This window comes from Pseudopodoces humilis, chromosome 29 (genome assembly GCF_049639895.1).
Source record: "Pseudopodoces humilis isolate 2021_Gansu_Grassland_sample_001 chromosome 29, ASM4963989v1, whole genome shotgun sequence".
Taxonomy (NCBI): Eukaryota; Metazoa; Chordata; class Aves; order Passeriformes; family Paridae; genus Pseudopodoces; species Pseudopodoces humilis.
Genome location: NC_142228.1, coordinates 777,913 through 792,228, shown reverse-complemented (window position 1 = coordinate 792,228; position 14,316 = coordinate 777,913). Strand labels below are relative to the sequence as shown.

The 14,316-nt window shown below is 58.6% G+C and overlaps 1 protein-coding gene across 1 annotated transcript; it reads left to right on the top strand.

Annotated features, from left to right (window-relative positions):
• Positions 1-483: 483 nt before the first annotated feature.
• Positions 484-13,958, top strand: KAT7 (lysine acetyltransferase 7). The gene is made up of 15 exons (XM_005532458.3): positions 484-697; positions 2,094-2,241; positions 4,844-5,020; positions 5,109-5,348; positions 5,909-5,991; positions 6,836-6,925; positions 7,368-7,466; positions 7,605-7,715; positions 8,573-8,764; positions 9,197-9,286; positions 10,038-10,178; positions 10,514-10,607; positions 10,733-10,879; positions 11,629-11,735; positions 13,354-13,958. Exons 1-15 carry the CDS (start codon positions 683-685, stop codon positions 13,453-13,455), a joined length of 1,836 nt encoding a protein of 611 aa, XP_005532515.1. The 5' UTR covers positions 484-682; the 3' UTR covers positions 13,456-13,958.
• Positions 13,959-14,316: the final 358 nt, after the last annotated feature.

Genomic DNA, 14,316 nt, shown 5'->3' with positions numbered 1-14,316 from the left:
CTGCTCCAGGCCGCGTATCCGGGAAGTTCCCGAGCTCCGCGGAGCAGCGAGTCAGGAAATTACTTTGGCCAGGCAGGGACGAACCCCCTCCATGGCGCTTTGTCCTTCACAGTTCCGCTCATCCCCACGGGAATTCCAACACGATTCACGATCCCCGGGCTGCCGTGCCCGCCACATCCCGCCTCCAGGGCGCTGCCCAACGGAGGAGCTGCCGGTGCTGCAATTCTCGGGGCTTCACACGGCGAGGGAGCTCTGGAAGCTCCTCCGCCGCCTGAGCCGGGCCCCGCCCGCACTCAGCATGGCGGGCTCGGTAACGGGCAGGCCCCGCTGGCCTCGTGCCCTTACAAACGATGGCGGCCGCCACCGCCGCCCCCGCCCGGAGCCCGAATCAAAGATGGCGGCGCGCGGCGTCACTGCCGGCGGGGCCTGCCCGGCTCCAAGATGGCGCGCGGTCACGTGACGGGGGGTGTGGGCCGCGTCCCGGCGGAAGCGTGAGGGACCGAGCAGGGAACAGCGGCTGGCGGCGGCGGGAGCGGGGCTGGCGCCGCCGGGGCACGCGTGCCGCAGGCCGGGGGACACGGCTGTCACCACGGAGTCCGCCAGCGCCAACACCGCGGCGGCCACCGCCGCCTCGCGGGCCGCGGGTGCCGGGGACCAGGCAACCTCGCTGCCCCCGCCCAGGATGCAGCGCAGGAAGGTGAGCACGGCCGGGAAACGGGGGAGGCGGCCGGCGGGGAGACCGGCGAGCTCGGGCCGCTGCTTTCTACCCTTCCGCAGCCCCTCCGCGCCCTCGCCCGGCTGCGAAACCGGGGGGAAAATAGCGGCCTTGAGCCCCGTGCGCCCGCCCCCTGCGCGCTGCGATTGGCCACGAGCACGAGCAGGCCGCGTGCTGATTGGCCGCTCCGCCTGTCACTCACAGCCCCCAACGGCCGCCGTTTCCCTTCCCCCGCGCCGGCGGCGGGGCCCGCCCCTCGCCGTTTCCGATTTGACGCGCGCTTGAAGAGCTGGCCGCTGATTGGGCACGTCTCGGTGCCGGGCTGGCCGCTGATTGGTTCCTGCTGCTGTCCATCGCCGCCCCCAACGGTCACCTCCCGGCGCGGGCCTTGTTTTTCCCTTCCCCCATCGCGCCGCGGCCCCCCCCCCCGTTTGGCGTTGCCGTGGGAGCAAGCCTCGCGCTGATTGGCTGCCGTTCGCTGTCAATCACGCGCGGCGGGGCCCGCCTTTTTCCTCCGCGAGCTGCCATTGGCAGATCTCTCTTTCCATCCCGCCCCCGCGCGCTGTGATTGGCTGGGGCCGGCGCGGCTCCGCTGGGTGCAAAACAAAGCGGCGCGGGGGCCGCGCTCCCGCCACCGGCGCGAGGCCGCCCCTCCCTCCCCTCATGGCGGGCGCGCCCCCCCCGCTCCCCTCACGGCCGCCGCCATCGCCGCCCCCTCACGGCCCTGCCCGCCCGGAGCTCCCGCAGCCGCCCCCCGGTACCCACCGGCACCTGCCGCCACCCCCAGACCCCCGGCGTCCCCTCACGGTGTTACGGTTGAACCGCACCTGGAAATTAAACACAAACCTGGTATGGCGGGGGGGAAACAAAAATAAAGGTTGTGCGTGCGAGTAACAACAGCTCAATAGTGAGAAATGAATTAAATACTGTGAAAACAATGAGTAACCACGATAAGAGAAAAAGAAAGGGCTAAAAAAGCCGATTGCTGACTCCATTCCAACATCCACATTGCTCCCCACACTTTGGGATAATTCCCGGTAATTCCTCCAGTTTATATCCTGGGAATGACAGTCTGTGCTGGGGAATAAACCTTTGGCCAGCTGGCATCGCCTGTCCAGGTTCCTTTTTGAAACTCCTGACTGAGGGAGCAGGAGACACAGAAAGGGAAAGAATCCCTTATTTTAGAGATTTTATTTGTTTATCCCTGACTTGGGATAAACCACACAGGTCACACTTCCAGCTGAAGCGGCCGGCAGGACGTGGAGAACACGGAATATTCGCTCCTTTTCCTGTGTTTTTTTATCAATAGAAGTGCAATATTTTTAATACAATTAAATTAAAATAAACATTTAAAGGCAAGCGCTGTGTGCTGTTGCAGAGGAACGCGGGCAGCAGCTCGGATGGAACAGAGGACTCGGATTTCTCCACGGATCCCGAGCACACGGACAGCTCCGAGAGCGACGGCACCTCCCGGAGATCCGCCCGCGTCACCCGCTCCTCCGCCAGGCTCAGCCAGAGCTCCCAGGGTGAGGGCTGGGCTCCTGCAACCGGGAAAAGGATCAGCCTTAAACTGGGGAAAGGATCATCCTTAAACTGGGGAAAGGCTCATCCTTAAACTGGGGAAAGGCTCATCCTTAAACTGGGGAAAGGCTCATCCTTAAACTGGGGAAAGGCTCATCCTTAAACTGGGGAAAGGATCATCCTTAAACTGGGGAAAGGCTCATCCTTAAACTGGGGAAAGGCTCATCCTTAAACTGGGGAAAGGCTCATCCTTAAACTGGGGAAAGGATCATCCTTAAACTGGGAAAAGGATCATCCTTAAACTGGGGAAAGGCTCATCCTTAAACTGGGGAAAGGCTCATCCTTAAACTGGGGAAAGGCTCATCCTTAAACTGGGGAAAGGATCATCCTTAAACTGGGAAAAGGATCATCCTTAAACTGGGGAAAGGATCATCCTTAAACTGGGGAAAGGATCATCCTTAAACTGGGAAAAGGATCATCCTTAAACTGGGGAAAGGCTCATCCTTAAACTGGGGAAAGGCTCATCCTTAAACTGGGGAAAGGCTCATCCTTAAACTGGGGAAAGGATCATCCTTAAACTGGGAAAAGGATCATCCTTAAACTGGGGAAAGGCTCATCCTTAAACTGGGGAAAGGCTCATCCTTAAACTGGGGAAAGGCTCATCCTTAAACTGGGGAAAGGCTCATCCTTAAACTGGGAAAAGGATCATCCTTAAACTGGGGAAAGGATCATCCTTAAACTGGGAAAAGGATCATCCTTAAACTGGGAAAAGGATCATCCTTAAACTGGGAAAAGGCCCTTCCTTAAACTGGGAAAAGGCTCATCCTTAAACTGGGAAAAGGATCATCCTTAAACTGGGGAAAGGATCATCCTTAAACTGGGAAAAGGCCCTTCCTTAAACTGGGAAAAGGCTCATCCTTAAACTGGGAAAAGGATCATCCTTAAACTGGGAAAAGGATCATCCTTAAACTGGGGAAAGGCTCATCCTTAAACTGGGAAAAGGCTCCTGTTTAAACTGGGAAAAGGCTCCTCCTTAGACCAGGGAAAGGCTCCTCTTTAAACTGGGAAAAGGATCATCCTTAAGCTGGGAAAAGGCCCTTCCTTAAACTGGGAAAAGGCTCATTCTTAGACCAGGGAAAGGCTCATCCTTAAACTAGGAAAAGGATCATCCTTAAACTGGGAAAAGGCTCCTCTTTAAACTGGGAAAAGGCTCCTGTTTAAACTGGGAAAAGGCTCCTGTTTAAACTGGGAAAAGGCTCATTCTTAGACCAGGGAAAGGCTCATCCTTAAACCAGGGAAAGGCTCCTCTTTAAACTGGGAAAAGGCTCCTGTTTAAACTGGGAAAAGGCTCATCCTTAAACTGGGAAAAGGCTCCTGTTTAAATTGGGAAAAGGCCCTTCCTTAAGCTGGGAAAACGCTGCTCCTTAAACCAGGAAAAAGCTTTTCCTCAGACCAGGAAAAGGCTCTTCCAGCCCCACAAGCAATCCAGCTGTTCCCAAGGGCTGTGGGTTGTTATCTAAACCCCAATGGTTCTTATCTAAACTAAGGGATCTTTGCTTCTCCAGCGGGGAGCTGGGTGGTAATTATGGGTTAATTAGGTCGTTAAAGCTGGAGAAAGCTGGTGTTGCTGCAGATTGCTCCAAGTGTCCTGAGATTTTATCAGGCAGGGCCAGAGCAGGTGACTTAGACAGGACAGAGCCACAGGGTGTTGGCCAGCGTGGGGCAGGGGGTCCTGTGGGTGCTGTGGTGTCCCTGTGGTGTAACTGTGGTGTCCCCATGGTGTCCCCATGGTTCCTGTGGGGTCTCTGTGGTGTCCCCATGGTTCCCATGGTATCCCCATGGTTCCTGTGGTGTAACTGTGGTGTCCCCATGGTTCCTGTGGTGTAACTGTGGTGTAACTGTGGTGTCCCCATGGTTCCTGTGGTGTCCCTGTGGTGTCCCCATGGTTCCTGTGGTGTAACTGTGGTGTCCCCATGGTGTCCCCATGGTTCCTGTGGTGTAACTGTGGTGTCCCCATGGTGTCCCCATGGTTCCTGTGGTGTAACTGTGGTGTCCCCATGGTTCCTGTGGTGTAACTGTGGTGTAACTGTGGTGTCCCCATGGTTCCTGTGGTGTAACTGTGGTGTCCCCATGGTGTCCCCATGGTTCCTGTGGTGTAACTGTGGTGTCCCCATGGTGTCCCCATGGTTCCTGTGGTGTCTCTGTGGTGTCCCCATGGTGTCCCCATGGTCCCTGTGGTGTCCCTGTGGTGTCCCTGAGGTGTTCCCGTGGTGTCCCCATAGTGTCCCCATAGTTCCCGTGGTTCCTGTGGTGTCCCCATGGTTCCTGTGGTGTCCCCATGATCCCCATGGTGTCCCCATGGCTGTCCCCATAGTTCCCATGGTTCCCATGGTTGTCCCCATGATCCCCATGGTGTCCCCATGGCTGTCCCCATAGTTCCCATGGTTCCCATGGTGTCCCCATGATCCCCGTGGTGTCCCGGTGGTGTCCCCATGGTTGTCCCCATGATCCCCATGGTGTCCCCATGATTGTCCCCATGATCCCCGTGCTGTCCCGGTGCTGTCCCGGTGCTGTCCCCGCTGTAACGGTGTGTTCCCGCGGGAGCAGACTCCAGCCCGGTGCGGAACCCTCCGGCGCTGGGGCCGGACGAGCCGGTGTACTCCACGCGGAGGGTGACCCGCAGCCAGCAGCAGCCGGCTCCCGTCACCCCCAAGAAGTACCCGCTGCGCCAGACCCGCTCCTCCGGCTCCGAGACGGAGCAGGCCGTGGATTTCTCGGACAGAGGTAGGCGGAGGGGCCGGGGGCTCTGCACCGTCCCCGGGGTGTCCCGGGCGCTCCCCCCGCAGCTCTGCCCGCTCCGCTCCTCCTCCAGACACCAAAAACGCTGCGGATCACGACGAGTCCCCTCCCCGCACCCCCACGGGCAACGCGCCCTCCTCCGAGTCCGACATCGACATCTCCAGCCCCAACGTGTCCCACGACGAGAGCCTGGCCAAGGACATGTCCATGAAGGACTCGGGCAGCGACCTCTCGCACCGGCCCAAGCGCCGCCGCTTCCACGAGAGCTACAACTTCAACATGAAGTGTCCCACTCCTGGCTGCAACTCCCTGGGTGAGGGCTGGGGGTCTGCTGTGGGTGTCATGTCCCAAAAACGGGCTGTGGGGTGGGCTGGGGGTCTGTTCTGGGTGTCACGTCCCAAAAACGGGCTGTGGGGTGGGCTGGGGGTCTGTTCTGGGTGTCACATCCCAAAAACGGGCTGTGGGGTGGGCTGGGGGTCTGTTCTGGGTGTCACATCCCAAAAACGGGCTGTGGGGCAGGAATATGGAGCCGTGGGTGGGCAGGAGGGATGGAAACGCAGGGGTGTGATTGCTGGAGGTGTTCTGTGTTTTGGGGGGTGGCAGGATAAGGAGTCAGACAGGAGGAGAAGTCCCAGATTTGTGTTTTTGCCAGGAGCAGGATTTCAGTCCCAGATTATTGCGCTCCCATCCCTGGCTGCTTTGGCTGAGTGCGAGAAAGATTTTCCTTCCTTTTTAAACCGGGAAATTTCCTCCTCCTATCCCCCTGTCAGTGACCTGAGCACGCTCCTGTGAGGATCTGCCCATCTGGGAGACTTTTTCCACCTCTTTGGGATCGTTTCTCACAGTTTTGGTTGTTTTTGTGACGCTTGGCAGGACACCTGACCGGGAAGCACGAGCGCCACTTCTCCATCTCGGGCTGCCCTCTGTACCACAACCTCTCTGCAGACGAGTGCAAGGTGAGCCACCCTCACCTCCTGCTGGGTCCCCTCCTGCTGGGTCCCCTCCTGCTGGGTCCCCTCCTCTGGGACAAAAGTTTGTCTTTAGGACAAAGTGCCGAGCCTGGTGAGCTGTGAGCAGCAGGCGTGTGGCACAGCTGGAGCTGCAGCGCTGCCCTGGCAGGGACGGGTGACAGGACGGGTGACAGGAGGGCTGACAGGATGGGTGACAGGAGGGGTTCACAGGAGGGGTTCACAGGAGGGATGACAGGATGGGTGACAGTACGGGTGACAGGAGGGGTTCACAAGAGGGGTTCACAGGACGGGTGACAGGATGGGTGACAGGATGGGTGACAGGATGGGTGACAGGACGGGTTCACAGGAGGGGTGACAGGATGGGTGACAGGAGGGGTTCACAAGAGGGGTTCACAGGATGGGTGACAGGACGGGTGACAGGAGGGCTGACAGGATGGGTGACAGGAGGGGTTCACAGGAGGGGTTCACAGGAGGGATGACAGGATGGGTGACAGTACGGGTTCACAGGAGGGGTTCACAAGAGGGGTTCACAAGAGGGGTTCACAGGACGGGTGACAGGATGGGTGACAGGAGGGGTTCACAGGAGGGCTGACAGGATGGGTGGCAGAGGATGGGTGACAGGAGGGGTTCACAGGAGGGGTTCACGGGACAGGTGACAGGACAGGTGACAGTATGGGTGACAGGACAGGTGACAGTATGGGTGACAGGACAGGTGACAGGAATGCTGACAGGACAGGTGACAGTATGGGTGACAGGACAGGTGACAGTATGGGTGACAGGACAGGTGACAGGAGGTGCCTGCAGGTTTTTGAGGGATTTCGTTCTCCAGGTGCGAGCGCAGAGCCGGGACAAGCAGATCGAGGAGCGGATGTTGGCCCACAGGCAGGATGACAACAACAGGCACGCCACCAGGCACCAGGTGAGCGGGGACAGCCTGGGCTCCGTCCCTGGGGAGCTGCTGGGCCAGAGCAATTCCTGCTGTCCCTTCAGCGGGGTGGGAGAGCCGAGCTGCCTTCTCGGGATGCTCCTGTCCGTGTTTGGATGCGCAGGAGCAGGAATTCCTGCGGAGCTGTGAGCTGCAATTTCCCTCTGAGTAAGCCCTGGAGAGGCAAAGCAGGGGAATGACATTTCCCAGTGGCTGAGTCAGCTGGGAGCTGCTCCCCAGCACGGAGCGTTCCGTGGGGAGCTCACCCCGTCCCGTGGCACCCAGCCTGTGGCGGGAAGGGGAATTTCCTGCCTTGCATTCCTGCAGCGCCCTGTGGTTAGCCCAGGATCTGGTTCAGGACGGGATTGTTTGGGGTGCAGGGGGATGTCTGGGGGGGGCTGCAGCCCCTCAGGGTCCCACCCGGGGTTTCTCTCAGGCCCCCACGGAGAGGCAGCTGCGCTACAAGGAGAAGGTGGCCGAGCTGAGGAAGAAGAGGAACTCGGGGCTGAGCAAGGAGCAGAAGGAGAAATACATGGTAAAAGCAGGGATTTTATCCTTCCCACCCTTCCCGCGGTGGGATTTGGCTCTCCCAGTCATCCTGCAGCATTCCCAGCTAGAAGAGCCGCAGGATCCAGCGGCTCAGCAGCCAAACTCCCACCCTTTGGTTTTCCAGGAGCACAGGCAAACCTATGGCAACACCAGGGAGCCTCTCCTGGAGAACCTGACCAGCGAGTACGACCTGGAGCTGTTCCGGAGGGCTCAGGCACGCGCCTCCGAGGACCTGGTGAGATCCGTCCTGGGACCTGGGGCAGCTCCAGGGCTGGGGGTGAGCTCCAGCCATCCCCAGGGAGAGCTGGAGGAGCAGCTGGAGCTGAGCTCTGCGCTCAGGAATGCGCGGTGACATTCCAGGGGTGCTGCCAGGGGACGGTGACAGCTCCGGCTTCCCTGCCCAGGGCTGCTGACAACAAACGCCACCTCGGCCTCAGCCCGTGGCTGAGTTCACAGCCTGGTGTTGCTGAAACTCCTGAGCAGCTTCCCAAAGCCACATCCCATTCCAGAGAGGGATCAAACGATGCTTTGATGCTTTCCTGGGACAGCTGGGGCACCTGGGGCAGGGCCTTGGGCCGTGTCACGGAGCCACAGAACGATCCGGGCTGGAAAAGCCCTGTGAGATCATCGAGTGCCACCTGACACCACCCTGTCACCGAGTGCCACATCCAGGCTTTCCAAACACCTCCAGGGATGCTGACACTTCCCTGGGCAGCCCCTTCCACTTCCCAGTCCCTTTTTCTGGGAAGAAATTCCTCCTCGGGTGCAGCCCAAAGGTGTCCCGGCACAGCCGTGTCCTGTTGTTCCCTGGGAGCAGAGCCTGGCTGCCCCCTCCTGTCAGGGGTTATGGAGAGCCTGAGGTCTCCCCTGACCCTTTTCTCCAGGATAAACACCCCCAGCTGCTCCTCACAGCACTCGTGAGGCTCCCTGGGGATCAGGAGAGGACCAGGGAGCGGCGAGGAGCCGTAGGAATTTAACAACAGACGAATTTACAGGACTAAACCCAGATTTCCTCCAGGAAAACAAATCCCTGTTGTCCTCCAGCTGCCTTGATTGGATTTTTTGTGTGACCCTGTGTTTCCCCCGGGGCAGGAGAAGCTGAGGCTGCAGGGGCAGATCACCGAGGGCAGCAACATGATCAAGACCATCGCGTTCGGGCGCTACGAGCTGGACACGTGGTACCACTCGCCCTACCCCGAGGAGTACGCGCGCCTCGGGCGCCTCTACATGTGCGAGTTCTGCCTCAAGTACATGAAGAGCCAGACCATCCTGCGCCGGCACATGGTGAGGGGAGGGCTCATTCCTGCTGGGAATCCTGCAGGCAGGGATCATTCCCACTGGGAATCCTGCTGTGGGAGTGGGCTGGGGTCGTTCCTGCTGGGAATCCTGCTGTGGGACTGGGGAGGGATCATTCCCGCTGGGAATCCTGCTGTGGGACTGGGGAGGGATCATTCCCGCTGGGAATCCTGCTGTGGGAGCATTGAGGGGTCATTCCTGCTAGGAATCCTGCTGTGGGAGTGGGCTGGGGTCGTTCCTGCTGGGAATCCTGCTGTGGGACCAGGCCAGGATCATTCCCGTTGGGAATCCTGCAGGCAGGGCTCATTCCCGTTGGGAATCCTGCAGGCAGGGCTCATTCCCGTTGGGAATCCTGCAGGCAGGGCTCATCCCCTGCCGCGGGAGCAGCGGTGCCAGCCCCTCTCGGTGTCCCTGTCCCAGGCCAAGTGTGTGTGGAAGCACCCCCCTGGGGACGAGATCTACCGCAAGGGCTCCATCTCCGTCTTCGAGGTGGACGGCAAGAAGAACAAGGTGAGCTGGGGTTCCTGCAGGATTGGGGTTCCTGCTGGACTGGGGTTCCTGTTGGAGCTGGGGTTCCAGCTGGAGCTGGGGTTCCTGCAGGATTGGGGTTCCTGCTGGAGCTGGGGTTCCTGTTGGAGCTGGGGTTCCTGCTGGATTGGGGTTCCTGCAGGACTGGGGTTCCTGCTGGAGCTGGGGTTCCTGCAGGATTGGGGTTCCTGCAGGAGCTGGGGTTCCTGTTGGAGCTGGGGTTCCTGCAGGATTGGGGTTCCTGCAGGACTGGGGTTCCTGCAGGAGCTGGGGTTCCTGTTGGAGCTGGGGTTCCTGCAGGATTGGGGTTCCTGCTGGAGCTGGGGTTCCTGCTGGAGCTGGGGTTCCTGCAGGATTGGGGTTCCTGCAGGACTGGGGTTCCTGCAGGACTGGGGTTCCTGCAGGATTGGGGTTCCTGCAGGATTGGGGTTCCTGCTGGAGCTGGGGTTCCTGCAGGATTGGGGTTCCTGCTGGAGCTGGGGTTCCTGCTGGAGCTGGGGTTCCTGCAGGATTGGGGTTCCTGCAGGATTGGGGTTCCTGCTGGAGCTCCTCTGTGTCTCACACATCCAGCCCTGTCCACTTCCAGCACCGATGGAATTGTTTCCTGGCACAGCCTCTCTGATATCCTGAATTATTTTTTATTTTTTGTCCTTTCCCCGGTGGTTTTGCTCACGTTTGGGCTCTGCCACTGGAATAAACACCTCTTTTTTTTTTTTTTTTTTTTTGTGCCCAGATCTACTGTCAGAACCTGTGTCTGCTGGCAAAGCTTTTCCTGGACCACAAAACCCTTTATTACGACGTGGAGCCCTTCCTGTTCTACGTCATGACAGAGGCCGACAACACCGGCTGCCACCTGATCGGGTATTTCTCCAAGGTCAGCGGCAAACCCGCACCTCCCTCCTCAATAAATGGGGATTCCAGCCCTGGATCCCTTCTGCAGCCTCAGCATTCGCTGCTTTTGGGAGCTGTGTTTGCTGAGGGGCTGCAGGTGCCGTGCTGCCCCCAGAAATCCCAAACCAGCTCCAAGGGATTGGTGCTGCCCCGAAGCAGAGTGGTGTCTCCGTCAGGGACAAGGAAATCGGGAGGGAACGTGGGGGAAAAACACATTAAAATAAATATTAAATATAATTTGTGGGGTTTTTTTAATGCCAAAACACTTAAAGGAATAAAAACTCTTGAGTTCTGCCCCTTCTCTCTGCCCATTTCCAGGAGAAGAATTCCTTCCTCAACTACAACGTGTCCTGCATCCTGACCATGCCCCAGTACATGAGACAGGGCTATGGCAAAATGCTCATTGACTTCAGTAAGTGCTGGGGGCGAGATTCCAGGGGAAAATTCCTCCAGGAAACCTCCCCTGCCCTCTGCTGCGGGGGCAGCTCTCAGCCTGGCTCGTTCTGAGGGGTCTGGGTGGTTTTTAACCTTTTTTAGGCTATTTGCTGTCGAAGGTGGAGGAGAAGGTGGGGTCCCCCGAGCGTCCCCTGTCCGACCTGGGCCTGATCAGCTACAGGAGCTACTGGAAGGAAGTTCTGCTGCGCTACCTGCACAACTTCCAGGGCAAGGAGATCTCCATCAAAGGTCAGGGCTTCTTCTGGGAGCATCCCTGGCCCGCCTCACCCACCCCAAGAGTTTGTGGGATGTTCCTGTGGTTGGGAAGGGCTCCTTCCCACCCCTGCCACCAGCAAAGATGGATTTTTTGAAATTTTTTTGAGGTTTTTTTGGAAGGATGAATTGGCTGTTTTGTGAAAAAAAAAACAAACAAACAAGAGTTTTGTAAAGGTTCAGCAAAAAGCTTCATCCAGCTGTGTATTAAAGTGTTAATTTTAACAAGAAACACAGCTCCAGCAGCCAATATTGAGAATATTTGGCCTTCTTTTAATGGCATTTCTCTGCTGGTGGCACGTGGGAGGACGTGGAATTTCCTGGGGATGTGAGCCACCCTGGAAAAGCAGGATTGCATCTTCTTCCAGAGGATTTCCTCCAGATCCCAAAGCCCTGCAGTGCTGCCTGTGCCTGCCCCACGTTTCTGAGGGGTTGCCCCACGTTTCTGCGGGGTTGCCCCTCGTTTCTGCGGGGTTGCCCCATGTTTCTGCGGGGTTGCCCCACGTTTCTGCGGGGTTGCCCCACGTTTCTGCAGGGTTGCCCCACGTTTCTGCGGGGTTGCCCCTCGTTTCTGCGGGGTTGCCCCTCGTTTCTGCGGGGTTGCCCCATGTTTCTGAGGGGTTGCCCCACGTTTCTGAGGGGTTGCCCCAAGCCGTGCCGGGTGCCCGGGGGCCGGGGGCAGCCTGGGGGCTCTGGGTGGGTCGTGAGCCGGGCTGTGGTTGCAGAGATCAGCCAGGAGACCGCTGTGAACCCCGTGGACATCGTCAGCACCCTGCAGGCCCTGCAGATGCTCAAGTACTGGAAGGGCAAACACCTGGTCCTCAAGAGGCAGGTGAGCCTGGGGGGGATCTCCTTCCTCCTCGGGGCTTCCTTGGGAGCCTGCTCCTCCTCCTCATCTCCAGCTGGGGCAGGAGGTGGGCTGTCCTGCTGTCCTTCTGTCCTTCTGTCCTGCTGTCCTTCTGTCCTGCTGTCCTGCTGTCCTGCTGTCCTTCTGTCCTGCTGTCCTTCTGTCCTGCTGTCCTGCTGTCCTGCTGTCCTGCTGTCCTTCTGTCCTTCTGTCCTGCTGTCCTGCTGTCCTTCTGTCCTGCTGTCCTGCTGTCCTGCTGTCCTGCTGTCCTGCTGTCCTTCTGTCCTGCTGTCCTGCTGTCCTTCTGTCCTGCTGTCCTTCTGTCCTGCTGTCCTGCTGTCCTTCTGTCCTGCTGTCCTGCTGTCCTGCTGTCCTGCTGTCCTGCTGTCCTTCTGTCCTTCTGTCCTGCTGTCCTGCTGTCCTTCTGTCCTGCTGTCCTGCTGTCCTGCTGTCCTGCTGTCCTGCTGTCCTGCTGTCCTGCTGTCCTTCTGCTGTCCTTCTGTCCTTCTGTCCTGCTGTCCTGCTGTCCTTCTGTCCTTCTGCTGTCCTGCTGTCCTTCTGCTGTCCTTCTGTCCTTCTGCTGTCCTTCTGTCCTGCTGTCCTTCTGTCCTGCTGTCCTGCTGTCCTTCTGTCCTGCTGTCCTTCTGTCCTGCTGTCCTTCTGCTGTCCTTCTGTCCTGCTGTCCTGCTGTCCTGCTGTCCTGCTGTCCTTCTGTCCTGCTGTCCTTCTGTCCTGCTGTCCTGCTGTCCTGCTGTCCTGCTGTCCTTCTGTCCTGCTGTCCTTCTGTCCTGCTGTCCTGCTGTCCTGCTGTCCTTCTGTCCTGCTGTCCTGCTGTCCTTCTGTCCTGCTGTCCTTCTGTCCTGCTGTCCTGCTGTCCTTCTGTCCTGCTGTCCTGCTGTCCTGCTGTCCTGCTGTCCTGCTGTCCTTCTGTCCTTCCGTCCTGCTGTCCTGCTGTCCTGCTGTCCTTCTGTCCTGCTGTCCTTCTGTCCTGCTGTCCTGCTGTCCTTCTGTCCTGCTGTCCTTCTGTCCTGCTGTCCTGCTGTCCTTCCGTCCTGCTGTCCTTCTGTCCTTCCGTCCTGCTGTCCTGCTGTCCTGCTGTCCTGCTGTCCTTCTGTCCTTCTGTCCTGCTGTCCTTCTGTCCTTCTGTCCTGCTGTCCTGCTGTCCTTCTGTCCTGCTGTCCTGCTGTCCTTCTGCTGTCCTGCTGTCCTCCTGCTGTCCTTCTGCTGTCCTGCTGTCCTGCTGTCCTTCTGTCCTGCTGTCCTGCTGTCCTCCTGCTGTTGTGTTGGTGGTATTTTGCTGTTCCTTTGGTGATATTTTGGTGTTGTTTTGGTGTTCCTGTGCTGTTCCTGTGCTGTTCCTTTGCTGGTGTTTTGGTGTTGTTTTGGTGTTGTTTTGGTGTTCCTGTGCTGTTCCTGTGCTGTTCCTTTGCTGGTGTTTTGGTGTTGTTTTGGTGTCGTTTTGGTGTTGTTTTTCTGTTCCTGTGCTGTTCCTGTGCCGTTCCTTTGTGGCATTCACAGCTGATCCACCCTGCCCTCGGTGGCCGTGTCCCGCGGGCGATTCCCGCCGGGATCAGCCCTGAGCCGCCCCTCCTGCTCTCCCCAGGACCTGATCGACGAGTGGATCGCCAAGGAGGCCAAGAGATCCAACAGCAACAAGACCATGGATCCCAGCTGCCTCAAGTGGACCCCTCCCAAGGGCACCTAAGCGTCCCCAGGGCCGGGCTCGGTGCCACCCTGCCCGGCGTCCCCACAGTTCTGAGGAACTCGGATGTTTCGGCCTCAGTGAGGCCGTGTGAGGACTGGAAGTGTCTGGGAGCCCCAGGGAGCCGAGGAGCTCCGATTGCTGGGCCTGTCCCTGCTGTCCCTGCTGTCCTGCTCCATCCTCCTGTCCCTCCTGCAGCCCCCCGGGCTCAGCCGGCTGCAGAGGCTTCCCTGGAGCTGCTCCCGTCCCGTTCCACATCCCAGATAGCTTCAGTGGGATCGTGTCCCCCTCTTGCAGCAGTTTTCCCTCGGATCCAGCAGATCTTCGCTTAGTTCCTGTTGTACAGCCAGGATTGCACCCGAGGCAGGGACGGGGTGTTCCTGTCACCCCTCCCGGAGCCACCGCAGCCCTGCTGGAAGCGCCTCTGGATTAGAATTCCTGTTTTTTCCTGGTGTGTATCTCGTGGAATTGCTGAGTTCCTGTACATAAACAACCTGCTGAGTGTATTTCCCTGGAGATGTTTTTCCCAGAGCAGCCTTCCTGGAATTGCAGGTCCCTTTTTACTGGAGTTTTTTATCCCCTCCAGGCTGAAGGAATCCAAACTTTGGCCTTCTCCAAAGAGCCACAGGAACTCCCAGCACCAGTTCCAGGGAGGGATGGATGGATGGATTCCCTGGCAAAGCCAAAAAAAAAAAAAAAAGCTTTGATTCCTCCCTGCCATCAGCAGAAATATCCTGGAATGGCCTCCCAGTGACACCAGTGTCCTCCAGCCACCCGTCCCCGCGAGGCTGCAGGGTCACCGACAGAGGGGACAGCCCTGGGACGGGGCTGGCAGCATCCCAGGCTGGATTCCCTGATCCCAGG

Excerpts from the sequence above, each read along its gene's own strand:
- KAT7 (XM_005532458.3), top strand. Across the intron at positions 5,992-6,835 it reads TCTCTGCAGACGAGTGCAAG|GTGCGAGCGCAGAGCCGGGA; the intron begins GTGAGCCACCCT and ends TTCGTTCTCCAG. Across the intron at positions 7,467-7,604 it reads AGCAGAAGGAGAAATACATG|GAGCACAGGCAAACCTATGG; the intron begins GTAAAAGCAGGG and ends TTGGTTTTCCAG.